The 18,932-nt window shown below is 34.1% G+C and overlaps 1 protein-coding gene across 1 annotated transcript in view; it reads left to right on the top strand.

Moving 5' to 3' along the window:
* Positions 1-18,932, top strand: part of LRP1B (LDL receptor related protein 1B) — a 1,918,909-nt gene that overhangs the window by 670,839 nt on the left and 1,229,138 nt on the right. The window contains exon 3 of the mRNA XM_047084146.1: positions 8,423-8,560. Within this exon, the coding sequence (XP_046940102.1) occupies positions 8,423-8,560 (138 nt within the window). The remainder of the gene's footprint in view (positions 1-8,422; positions 8,561-18,932) is intronic.

Consider the following 18,932-nt stretch of genomic DNA (forward strand, 5'->3'; position numbering starts at 1 on the left):
TTAACAGTCTCTTATGCTTTGGCTCTCTCCCACTCTAACCTCTTTTTTTTTTTTCCTTCCCCTCCCCCATGGGTTTCTGTTATCAGGGAAATACAAATCAAAACCACACTCAGGTATCACCTCACGCCAGTCAGAGTGGCCAAAATGAACAAATCAGGAGACTATCCTCCAATTATTTAAAGAGAGTTGAGGGGTGCCTGCGTGGCTCATTGAGTGGAGTGTCCTACTCTTGGCTTCAGCTCAGGCCATTATCTCATGGTTCATGAGTTTGAGCCTCATGTCGGGCTCTGTACCGGCAGTGTAGAGAGAGTCTCTCCCTCTCTCTGCCCACTTGCTCTGTCTCTGTCTCTTTCAAAATAAATAAATGAAAACTAAAAAACAAACAACAACAAAGAATTGAGAACCAACTTTACAAGTAAATAAAATTGTCAGCTAGAAATGTGATATGAGTTTCAATCAATGAAATGTCTCTTTTTCTCAAACAGAATACCTTTGTCATTTTTAAGAGCGTAAACTTCTATTCTTCTGAGTTAATCTATTGTTTCTGTAAGTATCTTTTAAAATGCAAATACATTACCTATGTAAGAGATAGCATCTAGTTTACCCAGTTGACTAGCAAAGAACAGGGTTCTAAGAAAGTTTAAACAAAAAACAAAACAAAAAACATACAAATGTGGAGGGAGGGTAAAAGATGGAGGGAAGGGAAAAGGAATTTCTAGACCTTCTGAAAGAGAAAGTGTTGGTGGGAAATGTGATCCAGCAATCAAGCATGTGAAGAATACATGAATGGAGAGAGGAATAAAGAAACACTTAAAACCTCAATAGCGCTGATCTTTTGTAATTAATTTATTTATTGAGCCATCTAAGCTGAGTTCCCTCCATTAGCACTAGGTTTAATGAATAGCAATGCTGAAATGACTCTCCCTAATAAATGATTTCATTTATTTTCTTATCTATTTGCCGGTAAATGAAAGGTCAGAAACCAAGACAGTAGATTGGCTACATAAAGTATTTGTTTCTAAAATTATGAGTAATGGCAACAACACTATAGCTATGTCCATACAGTATTTTTCATTTGCCAGTTTTGGCTGTATTCTAAATGTTTACAGATTCAGTGCAAGGGATTCTATGACTTAACCTCCCTTTGTAGGATTCAGATGCAGACAGTCAGTTGAACTGATAAAAACCAGTTGAGAGATATATTCTAAAGTTAGCAGAACACACACACACACACACACACACACACAGAGATCTGTTTTAATATAAGTGTTTCCAGATATGATCCAGAAAGTTTTCAGTATGAGTCTTAACTAGCCATCCATTTATTCATACAGTGGTGTAGACACAGTGGTGACTTTGGTCATAGCAGAATTACTTTAATATGGTACAGTTTTCCTTAGGTGACCAGGCAAGCTTTTCACATATTAAATACATAAATAAAGCTCTTCATGTTAGATGTGAGGAATTTTCCTACACTGAGACTTCTGAAGAGTAAGGACGAAAGAAAAAAGACTTTTTAAACCTTGGAACAACTTATCAAAGCTGCAAAATCTCCTTCCCGAGGGCGTTTAAAAATAGGACAGATGTTAGAGATGGTTTAAGGGTAATGCAGCTGGACAAAATCAATCACCTTTACATCTCTTCCAGTTCTTGAATTTTCACAACAGCCATTTGAAATATGTAAATGCACAAGCCATTACTGGAACCCATCTTACACAGAAATTATTGGAGTGAGTTACTACTATTAGATTGAGTGCACATGTGTCTTTAGAAGTTCTTATTCATATTCCTGTATCCTCAAGAGTAGTCCTATAGATTACTCTAACAAATGATATCAGTTAATATTATTTTATTTAGAAGTTGAAACTCATAAATCCAATTTTAATTTTCCTTGAAATACTATAAATTTATTTCTCCCATTTAAATTATCAGCTTGTCAGTTGATGTAGCTCACATGCAAAAATAAATTATGCTTGAAAATAACAAAATCCTATGAAATACAGAGTTCTAGGAAAGTTATAGTCCTTCTGTAAAAGTATTATGTGATCCAATGTTTAATATTAAATATGTATATGATATTAAATGTGTTTCTATGATATACTAATTTTCCCATGAAATATGGAGAAAATAATGTGGTCCACATACTTTACAGTTTTTATAAGTGGCTATAACTGTTTTGATTTCTCAGCCATGAGAATTAAAACATTATAATGCAATATTTACATTTACTTAATTGCTTAGGAATTCCCCTTAAAAGATGATAGCTTTTAGTATTTCCAACAAACTGGAGCTGATTGTGTGGAGAAGCATTCTTTCAAAATAAAATGATGAAAATGGGGGAATAGTAATGATTAAGCATTTGCAATCAAGTTAATAACATTCCAGAAATCTTAATATATTTCTTTAAGTGACACTAAAAATTTGTTTTTGAATAATTCTAGGAAAGTTAATTTTTAAGGTAGTTTTCACGATTCTTAGAAATCATGAGCTCTTCAATTTATTAAATAGAAACTCTCTACAAGATTCAGTATTCATAAGGTAAATATTATATGACAGCCTAACAATAGAAATAGTCCTGTATTCTTTATACACACACAGATATATGTGTATGTGTGTATTTTTTAATCAGTATTAGGTTTTATTAGAAGTTGAGTTTCAAAAACTATTTATGATATAATCAAATCTCATTCTTGTATGTGAATAGATAGGTATAATTAAATAATATGCAGAAGTGCATAATTTTTAACATCTAATTCAAAGGCATCTTACGGTTTTTGGTGATGACTTTATATAACTATTTTTTACTTGAATTTTACATCCAGTAGTAATCAATATGTTTTTATTCCTACATTCCATTTTATATTGTGTAGTGGGAATAAAATAAAAAAAAAATAAATAAATGAAAGGCTTTGTGCCTCAAGAAATTTATGTGAAACTGCATATATTAGTATAGTTCATGAACTATACACAAAACTATACAAGAAACTATATTGAAAAAATGTGATATAAAAAATGTATGAGTTCATAGAAAATGTGGGATCAGTCTCTCTCTGTCTCTGTCTCTCTCTCTTTCACACACACACACACACCCTCTTAATTTGCATAGTGTTTCCCAAACCATGGTTTCATTTGCCTGCTATGATAATCATGTGAGGTAGACCCTATTATGATCCAACTTTTTCAAATGTGAAAGAAGATTCTCACTGAAATTCAGTATTTTACTCAGGTTGAGATAACTAATAAATGGCACACAAAAAACAAGAGTTTGGCCTCTAAATTTAATAATTTCTCCATTACATGACGTTATTTTTCACAGAGAAAACTCGAGGGAGAAGCCAGAGTTTGGACTTGAAGCCTTTTGTTGGGTGAAAAAGAGGTGGTTTGCTCTCCAGATGATGACACTGTATACAGAAAATTTCAGAGATTGCAAAATTTTGGAGTATTTTAGGGAGGCGAAGTGAAAGATGACTCTGAAAGGAGTAAAAGTACTGAAAATAACTTGTAGATATTAATTACGTTTCGGTTAGATGATAAAATCAGGTCACAGAGTTTGGTTTCGTTGTTGCCAAAATTAAAAATGACTATGATTTTGAGAGTAGTCATTGGGTGAAAGTGATATTTGTAAAACCTATTCTGAGAATGGGTTGATGGTGGAAAAAGATAAATCCTAGACTATAGAAGAAAGTAGAAATCAGTCAGGAGTTAAAACACACCGGACATTCATTCAACAATTGTATATTGAGCCAGGTAGTGTACTATGTGTGAACTAGATGTTTGTGATTTTCAGGGAGAGATGGAGAGAAGTTTATCAAAGAGCATGTGTGATATGCATCCAAGTGTGTTCATGGAATGGTATAAGTAACAACAGCAATAGTGGTGTTAGAGTATGAAAGTCATGACAAATAATTGCCGAAGTATGTCTAGGTGAGAGGAATTCTGGTCTGCTTTCGCAGGATCTTGTTTGGCTCTACTTCACAGTTAGTGGGGTCACCGAGACCTTGGGGAAAACAGCCCAGTGGTGTTGGGAGCGGAGGCTGGAGGGAGAAGAAATTGGGAATAATGCAGGCATAGTGTATATTTTGAAGAAGTTTAAGAACTAAAAAAAAAAAAAATAGGAAAGAAAGGATGCCATTTGCAAGAATGTTCAATCAGCAAAATTAACCTTATTCTTGAGTGTAGGCTAAGAAAATTGAATGAGTTATTGGCAGAGGATTTAGAACCATTGGAAAGACAGAAATGGGAAATGCGGCTAAGTGGCAAATCTTTGTAGGACTCAGAAAGTGGGAAGTGATAAAATATAAGGTGGAGAGGTTAACTTTGGGAGGAGGGTAGATGCTTGTCCTAAGATATGATGATATAGTGATAAGGGCAGATATCTGACTGTATCTGCCATTATAGAAGAAAAATTTCTATTCCTTCCCAAAATGTGCTTTCACAATTATCTTTAGTCCAAAAAGACATTTGGTGAGGCTTAATATCTTTTTAACCACTATTTTTTTTTTTAGTGAACAGAGTAAGATGTTTATATATAAAAATAATTTTAACATTCAAAACAATACAGACAAGTCACATTGTCCTTGCATTATCCTAGAAGGCTTGTTTGTAAAATGAGGCTCAGTTTGAAAAATGAAGCCTATTTCAACTAATTGGGTAAAGCTTATAAAAAATTTAAAAATATAAAAACTGTTTTCCTGTGTTTATATGTTTTAAATGCTTCTAATGATAGAGTCTTTCTTTCTTCTAATTAATTGCTGTATTTTAAGTTCTGCTACCTTGTTCAGGTCACCTAAAATTACTGGGAGTGTTATGAATATGCGTTACTGAACATTGCAGTCATGTTCTAAGACTACCATGCTCATTTAAATTTTGAAGCATGTTTGTACTATTTTGAAATTCCTCACATGCTCCCCCGTCATCTCTGTCCTTCTCTCAGATCTACCAAATCCTAATGATTTAGTAACTAAAGAGATAATTCCAGATATATCAGGTAGCTTCCGACCCTGCTCCTTGCTATATCCAGATTATGGTTTCTGGTTGTGGAATGTTTTGAATGTGTAAGGTTTTGTGAGATGAAATATTTAATGCAACATTGACATATTCTTAGGGATTCACGTAGTCTCTATTATCACATTCTTCTTGTGACACAGATCAGTGCGTAGAAGTGGTGATCAGGTTGAGTCTTTTCTTCATTTAAAAGATGGACTAAAGGAGCCTCATGGGATATACACACCTTTACTGCACAAATGATAATTGGAAATCAAAGATGGATTATTCCCTAAAGCAACAGTACACTAAATACCCATATTGCCTGGTTTCTGGGATAATTTCAGTTAAGGCAGACATTGCTATTTCTTAAACTGCCCCATCTTCTAGAAAGACAACAACAAAATTCTGAATTTTTAGTATAGTTTTCCAACTGGAGTATCCCAGCATTAGTCAAAGGGGTTTGGAATACTGATTCCCTCAATTTTGATGTTGATTCCCAAGACCTGGGGCAATGTCTGCAGAAAATTTCTGCTACTTACTTCTGTGTAACTTGCAAATGTTATCATTTTTTTAATGTGCTTTGATATGACAATTTGGGAAGAACTGGTTAAGATACAATCCATCCGTTTACCAGCTGTCTTACCAGTGTTACTCAATAGTGATAGAAGCTAAGAAAAGAGTATGCTAAAGACAAGGAAGACTATGGTGGCCAGTCTATAAAGAAACTACTTAACTCGTTCTTTATTCCAAACATTTTTTTTTTGTCCCTGCATGTTACCACTGGGAAGAAGCTAATAGTTTTGTATGTTGCTTTTGAAAAATTCAAACTTTTTTTCTGTTTTCTCAAAATCTGTAAGTGGCAGATCCTCTCTTGTGAACACCATATGTGCACTTCATTCTTTCTATCTTGTTTATCTGTTACCTGACAATTTTAGGAATGAAAAACATACTTTGATTAGAGCCAAAACATGTATCACTTTAAAAATCTTGCTTTTAATAAGAACTACTGAGTCATCTTCAGTCTCTATAAAATTTCTAAAGTCTCCCAGGTTTGAGGTGTTATTTCTGTGGGCTATTTCTGGAATTTTTACAGAGAGATCTAAATATATCTGGCCTAAACACTGTTTTGACATTCATGCAAAGATGCATTTTCTCAAAATTTTTAAGAATCAGCCAATTAATTTTAAAAAGGACTGCATTATGACTGTTGTTGGTCATAGAAATTTATAGCCTTTCAAAATGAATTTATATTTTTCAAGTTTATTTTTAAAGTGAATTTATGTTAACCTTATAAATTTAAGATTTAATACTAGAAACTCTCACTGAAGAGTTTTACTTTTATTCATAAAGTTTGGACTTAAATTTGTGTATTTTTATTTTGATTATATATGTGTGTGTATGCGTATATATATACGTGTGTGTGTGTGTGTGTGTGTGTGTGTGTATATATATATATATATACATGGAAGTGTTTATTTTTTTAAATATTGACATTCAAGTTACAGAGACATGTTACAGTAAGAGGAGTTGTGTATTTTGAAGTGACAGGTATTTGACAAAACTAATAGCTTTGTATGGCACTGATGGTATAAATACAAATGAAAAAACACAAGGAAACCATTTAGTGACAATATTTAATCTAGTGAAGCAACATCATAACAATTTATTTACATCCCCCACATGCAAAAGGTTGAAAGCTATTTTAGCATCAAACAAAATCACATATACCTATAATTCATTTTGAGAAGATATTCCGAAACATATCTTACTTTTGGCAAGTACAGCCTTTTTTTTTTTTTTTTTTTTTTTTCCTTTTGGGACTTGCAGTGTAAAAAGGATGTTATGAGATAGAAGTGTTTACTAAAAGGCAACTCACCTTCTTGGAACATTCTTTACTTAACTATGATAAAGCAAACACTTTGTTAATGTTTGCCAGGAAAAATGCTAAGAGCTTTGGATATAATCCCTACAACAACCTGATGAAGCATAAAGAAGGTACATAATTTGTTCAACTTCTTATTTATAAGTGATGGGACCAAGAATCTGCTCCAGAGTCTATTAACAACTCCACTCTGCTGCATTTATTTACATGATTAACACATGTTGAATTCCAATTCTGAGCCTGCATCTCACAAAACTCACAAAGCTCAGTGTTATGCTGTCAATAACTTTTGACATTCATAACAAGCCTACAAGGTAAACTCAGGTGATCGTATTATTTGCACATGAGAAAACTAATGCTTAGTTGATTTAATAAATTAGCATCCCATGGGTATTAACATAGCTGTGATTAAATTCTAAGTGTGCCTGACTGTAGAATCTGGGCTGTTGTAATAATCAGTGTCAGATTAACATATGATTGCAGTCATATGGTATGACAGTACTCTGGATTTAGGGGAGCTGGGCAAGATTAAGAATCATCATGGGGAATTTGGAGAGTGCCTACTGAAGAAGTCTAGATAGGATTTGGGAATTAGCAACCTGAAATTTAGATATAGCAGTGTGCTATTTGGATGTTTGATGATGATTTGGAATTAGTGAGCTTCAAGAAAGGCTTGACATTCCTACCCAAGTGTATTAAAAACACAAAGGATGATCATATAATGTACTCTTATCATCAGTAGGGGAAATCAATGAGTAAACTGTTTATGATAGCCTTTCCACTCGTTAGTAAATTCTACTGTATTAAAACTGCTCAGTAAATATTTTTTAAACAAAAGAACCCATATATAAATAAGCACATAACTAGCGGTTCTTCATAGAGAACAGATTAAAATGAAGTATTTTTTGGATTGACACAACTTTATTAAATTCCACTAAAATATTTTTGTTCATGTTACCTGATTTGATTATAACAAGAGCTCTGCCAAGGAGTTGCCATTGTCCATATTTCATAGTTGAGGAAATTGAGACTTACAGGGTTTAAGTACCTTGGCCACTTAATCTCAAGATAAGAGATAGATCAGTGACTCAAATGAACTCTCAGACTTTAAATCTACGCCATTTTAAGGTTGAAAAGAAAATCTGTGTCTTCAATGCATTATTAAAGATAATTTTCTATCCTATGCAATTTGAAGAATTAGGTGTTTAATCACATGGGCTGATGTTGGTGTCTCTGAGAGTCAGAGCTGCCTTCTCTTAGTATTTACTATAGTTTTGTAAATTAAGGGTAATAATTTCATTTTCAATATTTATTTTTGAGAGAGAGGGCATGAGCAGGGGAAGGTCAGAGAAAGAAGGGAGAGAGGGTACCAAGCAGGCTCTATGCTGTCAGCGCAGAGCTGGATGAGGGACTCGAAACCACGAACCATGAGCCCAAACCAAGAGTGGGTCATTTAAGTGACTGAGCCACCCAGGCGCCCCCAAGTAAATAATTTCTTGTGCTTAATAGTTTTACTATTGGTGCCAAGCTAACCCATTTTTGCCTTTTTTTCAGGTCCCGAAGAAGTAGATATCAAGTGCCCCTTGAATCACATCGCTTGCCTTGGTGCCAACAAATGCATTCATTTATCCCGACTATGCAATGGTGTCTTGGACTGCTCAGATGGGTATGATGAAGGGCTGCACTGTCAGGGTGAGTCCATCTGTGGAATGATGCAACCACAATATTCAATTTTTCATAGTTTAATGAAAGTTAAAAGAGAACCTATGCCCTGCCTTTCCTTTCACCCATACCCGTATCAGTTATTGAGAAAGGAAGAATTATATTGCCAGACACAATATGCATTTCTACCCTGCAACTGTTGTGCTTTATTTAAAAATGCCATTAGAAGAAGAAATACATTTGGGCTTTGAAGTTGGACTCTGAAACAATTACATATTTCATAGGAAACAGTACTTTTGAGCAAAAGACAAATAAGAAGTCTTTGTCACATAGTGTCATAAGCTTATGTCTTTGAACATTTGCTTAAACAAAGAGTATTTCAAGTAAAATTTCTATAACCAAATATTTCAGTATGATGTGTTTATAGGAATTTTTCCTTAATATTACCTCCATGAAGTTATACACACTTTCTTGTAATATTCTTTCTTTTTTTTTCTTAAAGAAAAATTTTTTACATTTATTTGTTTTTGAGAGACAGAGAGAGACAGAGCACAAGTCGGGGAGGGGCAGAGAGAGAAGGAGACACAGAATCAAATCAGGCTCCAGGCTCTGAGCTGTCAGCACAGAGCCCGAAGAGGGGCTCAAACTCACAAACCTTGAGATCATCACCTGAGCCGAAGTCAGACGCTTAACCAACTGAGCCACCCAGGCGCCCCTATTCTTTCTTTTTAAAAAAATCAAGATCTATATTCTAGAGCAGTCAGAGTTTTACTTCTATATTAATGATGGGATGAAGAAATAATTAAGATCTCAAAGTTAAGAAAAAGTTAATCAGTACTGGCACATTCTCATAAAACTGGTAGGGGAAATGAAATGTGGAAAAAAAGAAAAGAAAAGAAAAAGAAAAACTTGAGGATTAAGGTAAGGACCCAAATCTGGAAACAGAATTGAGGTATCAGTCAAGTAAATTTGGGCCCAAGGTGAAGCCAGGAAAGAAACCACTGAATCAGACATCTCTCAGATTTCTACTAGCTGAGCATAACAAAAAGGATATGCATTGAAGCTAAGATGCCAAAGGGTAAGTAACTTGTCCTTTGTGTAGAGGTCAGTAAGACAATAAGGCATAGAAGGAGCTATAGAAATCTGGAGATGCATGTCTGATCTCTGACCAGAGTCACACAAACTAATTATTGCCATGTGCAAAAACGATCTAGGTCACCAAAAGTCCCAGTTTTGCAGGAGGCATTCTATAACTATATGTGAGCAAATTGTTCAAAGTCAGCTACTGCTTTTTAAAACATTGTGTAGTCAGCAATGTACAGGCCAAACAAAACTTGTTTGAAGACTGGTTTCCAGTCTCCTACTGCTGAACTGAATGAAGGAACTGGATTTAATACCAGAGATGGAGAGATACACTGGAAAAAAGAGTAAATCTTAGAAAGGTAGTCCTTTCTAAGGACCAGTTCTAACATTGGTGAGAATGTTGAGAGACCACAGATGAACTGAGTCACTAGGTCTATCATCCAAAAAGGGAATTACTCTGGCTCTGTGGACAGATTCATATTAAGAAGTTAAAGGTCTTCCTTCTTTGGCTGAGTTTCATTTCGTAGCCTGAATTCTGACAGGGTCATAGAAAGAGCCAGAAGATTGTTAGTTTTAGTTATGAACACATGTGTAACAGTAATTAAGAAGAAACTTTTTTAATTTAAAGACTTTGTGACATGTATTATTTTTGTATAATTGAATATTAAAAAGAATGATATTAGCAGGAAAAGTAAAGTATGGAATTATAAAATGATAGGAGTCAAAGAGTTTAATTTTCTTTTCAGAAATTAATTATATTTTCTATAGCCTAATTCTATCTACTTCAGTTGTAATTCAGGCTTCCTATTACATGAAAAAAAAAAACTTTCAGATAGGCATGTGTGACTAAGCTTCTAAAATAGCGAAATCAACACATTGCCAGATCCTTCCACAGAAGTGGTTACACAAATTGGAATATCTCAAACATATCTCAGTGCTGTGAATCACATGAAAATATTTCTGAATTCTCTAATAAAATTTAGAATTGTGCTCCAAAGCACAACTTTATAAGGAATATGTTAATAGTAAAACAGGGGATTCAAGTAAATACAAAGTATTGGAATAAAAACAGTATTAAATTTATTCTGATCTTTGAAAAAGCTGAATGTATACTTTAGACTGAGACATTTAGAGTATATAACTGTTTATGTTTCAGTCGTTTCTGTTCTAATACAGGTCTCTAACAGTTCCAACTTTCACATCTTTGTCATTAGTGATAATTTTTTTTTTCATTTTGTCAGTAGGAGGCTGATTGTACAATTTTGGCCTTTTGAATATTTCTGGATTTCACCAGAAAAAAAGTGTTTTATAATGCCTAAGTAATTTGTTGTGACATGAGTTGGACTTAGAAATAGCAAGAAGTGTAAGTGGATTTATGCTTGCTATTTACCTTACTAAAGGGTGTATCTTCAACCTTTCTCCTAATTTTAAGTCACAACCAATGAAAAATTGTCTTCTGATGAGTTAATTAGGCATCAGACTGTCAAGTTTCTGAAGAACTTTCTCATCTATAGACACATAATAAAGAAGAAACCAGATTAATTCAAACATGGCATTGATTTTTAGAGATGCTTTTCTTTTGCAGAACAGTTTTGCCCAAATCACTTTCTCCAATTCCATTTCTCTTTTTGTTGCGTTCTAAGCACATACTCTAAATTAATTATTTATACATGAAGCCAAAGACATGAATCAAAGATGGGTATGTCTTTTTTTGTCTAATAAAGGATCCAAAACACACTCGGTGGTATATTTGTATCCTTTATGAAAATTAATAAGGGGAAAAGTTTAACAATTTGGAGGTGATGTTCTGGTCTTGGAAATGGTTTTGTATCAACCGAGTTGTTTTCTGAATGTTTCCTAGAAAAAAATCAATTTCTTCCTGGTGAGGGTAATGAAAAGATATCTATTATTAATGATTTTCTATAACACTGGTATTTTAATCTCCATAATTTAGCTTCATTTGAAGAAAGAAATATGGATTTTTTATATGGGTGTATTTATATATAGGAATGTGCTTGTAAAACTTTTACAATGAGAGTGCTCAAAATCACCACATCGAATTTTAGAGAATTTCATCTCTTCCTACATAGTATTTCATATTGGTAATAATATCACTATATCTAAATTGCATGAGCAATAAAAACACATTCTATACAGTATAAGCTTTCTCAGTACAGGATACTTCCACAAAAATCCCAAAACCATGCACAGAAGGCAACAAATTCAACTAATAGATATCAGATTGACTGAACTATATCAAAACGCTATTTTAAAATTTGACAATCTTAAGGTAATTATGTTAATATTTCAAGTGGCCATGCACAGGAGAGGCCCTCTTTTTGTTCACAGTCCTAGTTAGAGTGCATTTGCAGTGCAAAATGACCAAACATTTCAACGTACAAGGGAACAACAGTTTCTGTGACACTATCTGCTTTTACACGATTCAAAGAATATGGGAACTCTTCCTGTTCCTGCAAAAAGAGATTCTGTCTTCTGTGTCTCAATAAAACGTGATTATGTAATCTATGTGATTGTTTTCCAGCAAACATCCCAATGTCCTTTTAAATTTGAGAAGATAAAGTGTGTGAGGAGTTTACTAAAACTGATTAGGGAATGGAACCCGCTGACATCTGAAAAGCTCACCACCCAAACATACAAATATGCACACATAAACACATACTGTTCTTTTTTTATTTCTCTCTTCTATTCTGAACCTGTTCCTACATAATTCTGAATGTATAATATATTCACTTAGTGTATTTGATATGAAGCTTAAGGAAGAATAAGATTCTCTTGTATATTGCCCAACTCCTTAAATAATGCATATTCAGAATTCTTAACATTCCATTTTTTTTTACTTGCCAGTTAGAATAGAATTTTCTTAATATGTAGAATTATAATTTTCTCCATCCACCCACAATCTATTCTAATGTATTTATTTTGGATTCCATAATTCTAATGTATTTATTCGAACACCTTTTGGATACTAATACTACTTTATATTTAAAAATTTACACAGCTTTTTCTTTTATATTACTATTCTTAAAAATCTTAGGAGAAAGTACTTAAAAACCCTGAAAGTAATTTACAAATTAGAGCCTTCTCAAAATGGACTGAGGTAAGTTGAAAATCTTATTATCTGTAATGAGTCACCACAGGAAAATTAGTAATCCATAACACTTAAATCTCATATATTCTAATTATTCAGAAATTAATCCAGATCAATTAATTAGGTGTCATTAATAGATTTGACAAAATTAAGTGTAATAAATTTAGTTAAAAATGTTAAGAATTCTTAAGCTCAAATGTTCAGGATTATATTTTTCATTCTTCAAGAAAAGAAATGTTTTATCTTGGGTGATGTTTTGTTAGTCATTACAACACTGGTTTCAGATGGACACAGGATTAACTTGTACCCAGAAGGAAGGAAAGAAAGTGGTTGCTGAAGCTGAGGAAGAAGGCAAATAAATTTGGAGCACTTCATTGTTGTTTTTACTTACACTTTATTGTGTCAGTGAATCTTACCTATTCCCATTTTAAAAGTTCCTACTGAAAAATATTTCCAATCTCTTTTCTAAATTAAATGGGCCTATCATACTAGAGAAGGGAATTTCGGCATGCAGAATCTAAAAGCAAAGGTACAGAGGAGAGGTACAATTGCAAGCAATGCTAGAGGAAGTACATCTGTCAGCAACATAAAGCTTAAGGCACATGGAGGGAAACTTCACCAGTGTGTTTTCAACTCACTTGAAACGTTGATGAGCTGAGAGCTAGAAAACAAACAGCTGTAATTACCCAGGAGGAACAGGGTTTGTGTGCTCAGACCACTTTTGATTGTGAAAGTTTGTGCAACTTAAAAATAGATCCTGCTGTATTGTTTTCTTTGTCTTGAGTTGTGCTAAGGTGATCAGGTAGTCTCAAATCTTTTTCAAGTGTTAGCATTTTCTAAGCAATTAGTTTCAGTAATTGAGTTAGTTTAGTGAAAGGCTATGAGCCTTACCACTGGTTGATTTCAGGGCCAAATTAATGTGTTTTAGAAACAGCACTAATTCTTAGCAAGTGTAGGACTTCTACAAGTGTATCATCCTTTTGTAAAGCCATTATAAATATTGTCTGTATTGACAAATGACATCTGTATGAAAATTAGGATGGTATACTTGAAGACAATTCTAAATATATGTATGTGTATATATGTATGTGTATTATATATATATATGTGTGTATTATATACACACATATATACATGTGTATGTGTATTATATATATATTATATATATACATATATAATATATATATATGTATATATATATAAATGTATATTCATTTTCAGTCTTAGTTTTATAAATTCTGTTTAATTAGAAATAGATTGTTGTACAGATATGACTTCTTAACACTGATTTATTCTAAGTGATTGCTTAACTAATCCTGCTCAAGAGACTTGGAGTCCAAATTTCTACTGGTTGTTTGAATAAGTCGACTTCTACCAACAGCTAACTAGCTGAATGACTACCTGTGGGAAAAATATGATTAATTTGGCTCTATATCATAGCTCAGAATGTGGAAGGATAATCTAAAGTAGTTTATTGTTTGCTCGAAGTGAATCTTTTTGTAGTGGATTTCCATCTTTGATTAGTGTTAATATTCTATTAATTCGTGTTCTCTGGCCTCAAACAGACTTATTTTTAAGAATAACTGCAGGGGCGCCTGGGTGGCTCAGTCGGTTGAGCCTCCGACTTTGGCTCAGGTCACGATCTCGCGGTCCGTGAGTTTGAGCCCCGAATCGGGCTCTGGGCTGATGGCTCAGAGCCTGGAGCCTGTTTCAGATTCTGTGTCTCCCTCTCTCTCTGACCCTCCCCCGTTCATGCTCTGTCTCTCTCTGTCTCAAAAAATAAATAAAGGTTAAAAAAAATTATTTTTTTTTTAAAAAATAACTGCAAACAAGATTTTGAAAAATTAAAAATGTCAGATAAGCATACTAATAGCTTAAAAATGATTGATCATTGAAGGATGTCTTAAAGATATTCTTTATTAAAACATCATCTCAGAATCTATATCTTTCTTCTTGATAGATGGTGGTTTAAAACTAACTTACCATCCAAATTTTCTGATATAGTCTTTTTTTGTGGCAAGAATCCTGGTACATTATGGACTTTTAATTGCTGCTGAATTATACTCTATTTCCAGTTGATTTTGGTTTTAAATAGATGCAAGTCAAAACCACATATCCGCAACATACACTCTACTAGATTATTTATTCTGTTTGTTAGCTTAACATCTGTAGGAGAAGAAGTAGCAATTGCTTTGGTATAGAGATTTACTACTTAGTTGGAAACAACTCCTGTTATGCCTGTTACTGAGACATGCCAACCTCTTACATAGAAGGGCTGTGCAAAACCACAAAAAAAAAAAAAAAAAGCCAGAGAACTCACCTTTACCAACTCTACCACCAGTAATCACTCCCCAACAGAAGAGACTTGTTAATAATTCTACCAATTTTGGGATTGTTAATTTATATGAATATTCATGGACACTGGGACTCATCTATCTGGATTTCTCCCTCACAGTTCTCTTCCTGATATGATGGAAAACAAAGAATAATTTGTAAGAAATAATAATGAGTATGAGGCCAAAATGAACTTTTTAAAAGTGCCAAAATAAACACAGTAAGGTTTTCCCTATATTTAATTCATTAATTCACTTCAGTAAACTTTTCTTGAGCACAGACATCATTCTAAACACTTACCTAAGCACTGAAGATGTAGAAAATCCTATTTTCTGCCTTCGTGGAATTCACATGTCGTAATGGAGGTATGTAAAAATTGATAAGGAAGAATAAAACAAAGAGCATCTAATTCTGCTTGAGGTGATGCAAGAAAATTCCCCTGAGATAGCTGATGGTTGACCTGCATCTCACTCTAGGAGTTTGATAGGCAAGTGAGGGAAGGAAGAACACTTCAAAAATCAAGAACTATATGTAAAGTGACACAAGTGCATAAGAAAACATTGTACACTCCAGAGAACTCTAAAGTTCTTTGATAAGTTTCATGCAGAGGGTTCTGAGTGGTGAGGGATGCGTTTGAAGCTTAAAAAAAAAAAAGTTCTTGGTGTTAGACCTGGAGGGGTTACATTAGAATAAGGATACAGTATGACCTACTTAAAATGCATTGAATAAAACTATAGAGAGGAAGACAGTGGAAAATGATTCTAGGATGTATTCTCAGTATTATACAGGTATTGTATGATATTTTACTATTAAGCATAAGAAGATTAGAACTGTTGCATATATGTAGCAGGTTCTGTGATTTATTCTTAGAAGGTTAATATGTACATTATTACAATCATAAAACTTTGAGCTAAAGGGTCATATTTGTTACATTGATCAGCTCCCAAAACAAGGCATGTTAAGTGTTACTCTTTAATGTATCACTTTCATGTAACTAAAAGGCAAAATAAATGACAGGGGAACCATATGAAGTGAACTCCTTTTCACATGAAAGTTAGGAATTTGGAACATGTATTTAGTATTTTAAGCAACCAGAATCCTATCTTTAAGAAGCTACTAAACTACCAACTTAGTTTATATCTAAGTTTTGCCCTCTTGTATCTTAACTTTGGGACATATAAGACTGTTTCAATATTATTCAAAAGTATATAACAAACTGTCACTCAGCTCTGCACTAAACCTCAAACGGGAGGCCAAATCTCCCATAATTCACTTTTTAGTTTTTGACACAAGCAGCTTTATACTTTAAAAATAAGGAATTAAAACAGGTAGCTGAGGTTGACTGGCATCCCCAGGAGTCACACAGAAAAGCAGTGTGAGAGCAGAGTTTAAACACTGGGACCTTGAGTTCTCATTCTCCTATTTTGATTAGTGAGCCTTAACATACCAACTCAGAAATGCACAAAATCGTTATGCTTCAGCATCCTTTCTGACCCATTCTTAAAGCCGTAAGATGGCTTGTAGAAAATCAACTGAAAAACACTTTGAGCTAACTATATGTTCCCTGTCAGTTTTATTAATTGGTTGAGTAGGGAAAAAATGTGCTGAGTGAACAACAGGCTGAAAAACTATGTAACAAGTTTGCAGAATTTTATGTCCCTATCTGACTATTAGCTTCATCCCTTGAGAAAAATTAGTGCTTTGAGTTGATGAGGGATGTAGAAAGGAAATGGAGAAGTTCATTTTAACCCCTTGAAGTAGATTTACATTTGTTACAGTAGGAAGTTAAAGTAAAACTTTAGGAATCAACCATAATGGAATCTAGAAGGAAAAATGAGACTTCTCAAAATCATTCAATAGAGACTGTTTAAATTTTGAAGGCAAAACCCAACAGCCAATGTTTCTAGTTCTGAATTTCTAGTCTGTCCAAAATTGCAGAAAAATCTGTTTCTACTGCTTTTTCTCTGATCCACTGTTATCACTTATACAGTGATATTCCATTGAATCACATGTATATTAATATCATCATAACTGTATATATCAATATATTAAATACTATTTAGAAAAACAAGATAGCTGTCAAACTGGTGACTTCTGAACTTTCCATAATCAATGCCTTCACAATCAAATCAAGCACTGATTTGTTTTGAAAAACAAATGTGGAGACAGAGAAATGTGCATGTATATTTGAAGTTTTTCCAAAGCTTTCCACATATACTTGCATATTTTTGTTTAGACACAAGAAACACATTAAAGATTAATTTTTGAGGAAAAACACACAACCTAGATTTATTTCTATTAGATGAGAATTTGCATTCTAGCTCTGCATTAGGTTTGTGACTTAGAGAAAGCACGGAACCGGCAAGTGAATGCTGTATGCTAAATGGGATTGTAGAACCAGTCCAGAAAACCCACTGTGGTTGTGGAAACCACAGGATGCCAACCAAAGTGAGATCACTGTGCTCTCAGAGCATCTTCTGAATTAGGTCAGTGTGACCATGAGCCAGTGCTTGAGCATCAGATAAAAAGGAGAATGGGAAGGGCAAACCCAAAGAGCACTTTTGAGTTCCATTAGCAGAAATGTGTGGCATGTTCTCATTCAGTCTACAGGTTCAAAACTAAGAGTGCCAAGAGAAAAATCTATGCAGCTCAATAAATGTCTCAGGAAACTATCCAATATTCTCAGTAGAAGCACTAAGAAACTGAATTGTGTAATTTTTAATGAAGTCAATTAAATATTAAGAATTTTCGGGGCGCCTGGGTGGCGCAGTCGGTTAAGCGTCCGACTTCAGCCAGGTCACGATCTCGCGGTCCGTGAGTTCAAGCCCCGGGTCAGGCTCTGGGCTCATGGCTCGGAGCCTGGAGCCTGTTTCCGATTCTGTGCCTCCCTCTCTCTCTGCCCCTCCCCGTTCATGCTCTGTCTCTCTCTGTCCCCAAAATAAATAAACGTTGAAAAAAAAATTAAAAAAAAAAAGAATTTTCAAAGATGTTTGGGGAAAATATTAAAAAGTATAAATTGCTCTTCCGTTTATATGGGATATCTAAGTGTTTATTACCTAAAAAATATACAATTTATGATATCTAAATGAATATAGAAAAATATTTGTGTCTAAATATTCTATTAGATTTTCCTAGCCTATGTCTACCGGATATCTAGCTGAATGGTTTATTTCAGGGAATTTAAGCATACATACGATCATGCTGTTCACCTGTATTTTGGTTCATTTTCTCTTCTTTTCAAAATCAGGATTAGGCGATGCTTCCAGTCAAGTTCTCACTATGAGTGCTATGTCGTACTTAAAAATGAGTTCCAATTCCTTTTCAGTAAGTCAGGTTTTTACCCTACCCATTTAAACTCATTATGCAAAACAAAGTATGCAGAACTGGGAGAAGCATGTTTAGAGGGTCAAAGCCTAGGCATTTTGCCTAACACAGTATTAATTATCTTCTGAGGTGAATTTTTCATTGCAAATGTGCCTTGGTGTAATTCATCCTTTTTCTTTCTATGTATGCATCTTCTACCCCTAATAGATTGGAAACACCTAAAGAAGTTTGCGTTTAACTTCTACCTCGGTCACTTCACTGCAAGGACTGAGTCAACTGGGCAGGGCAGACAAAGGCACAGGAAACAGTGATTAAGTGGGAAAGTGCATGGGGCTCATGTAGAGTAACTCATAGGGTAAAGTATACTACACACTATGCCAGAATTACTGGCCTCAAACAAACAATGTGTTCTTTGTCAGGAAGATTCACTCCTGCACTTTGCTTAAAGTGATTTTCTTCTTTACATTTTGTTTCTCCTTATTTACTAGAGATGTCTGCAATATGCAGAGGGAAGCAAAGGTCTCCTGTATGACTATAACTACAAATAGAGAG

This window comes from Lynx rufus, unplaced genomic scaffold (genome assembly GCF_022079265.1).
Source record: "Lynx rufus isolate CCGP_SWC_20201006 ecotype Redwood Valley unplaced genomic scaffold, mLynRuf1.p SCAF_2, whole genome shotgun sequence".
NCBI classification, from domain to species: domain Eukaryota; kingdom Metazoa; phylum Chordata; class Mammalia; order Carnivora; family Felidae; genus Lynx; species Lynx rufus.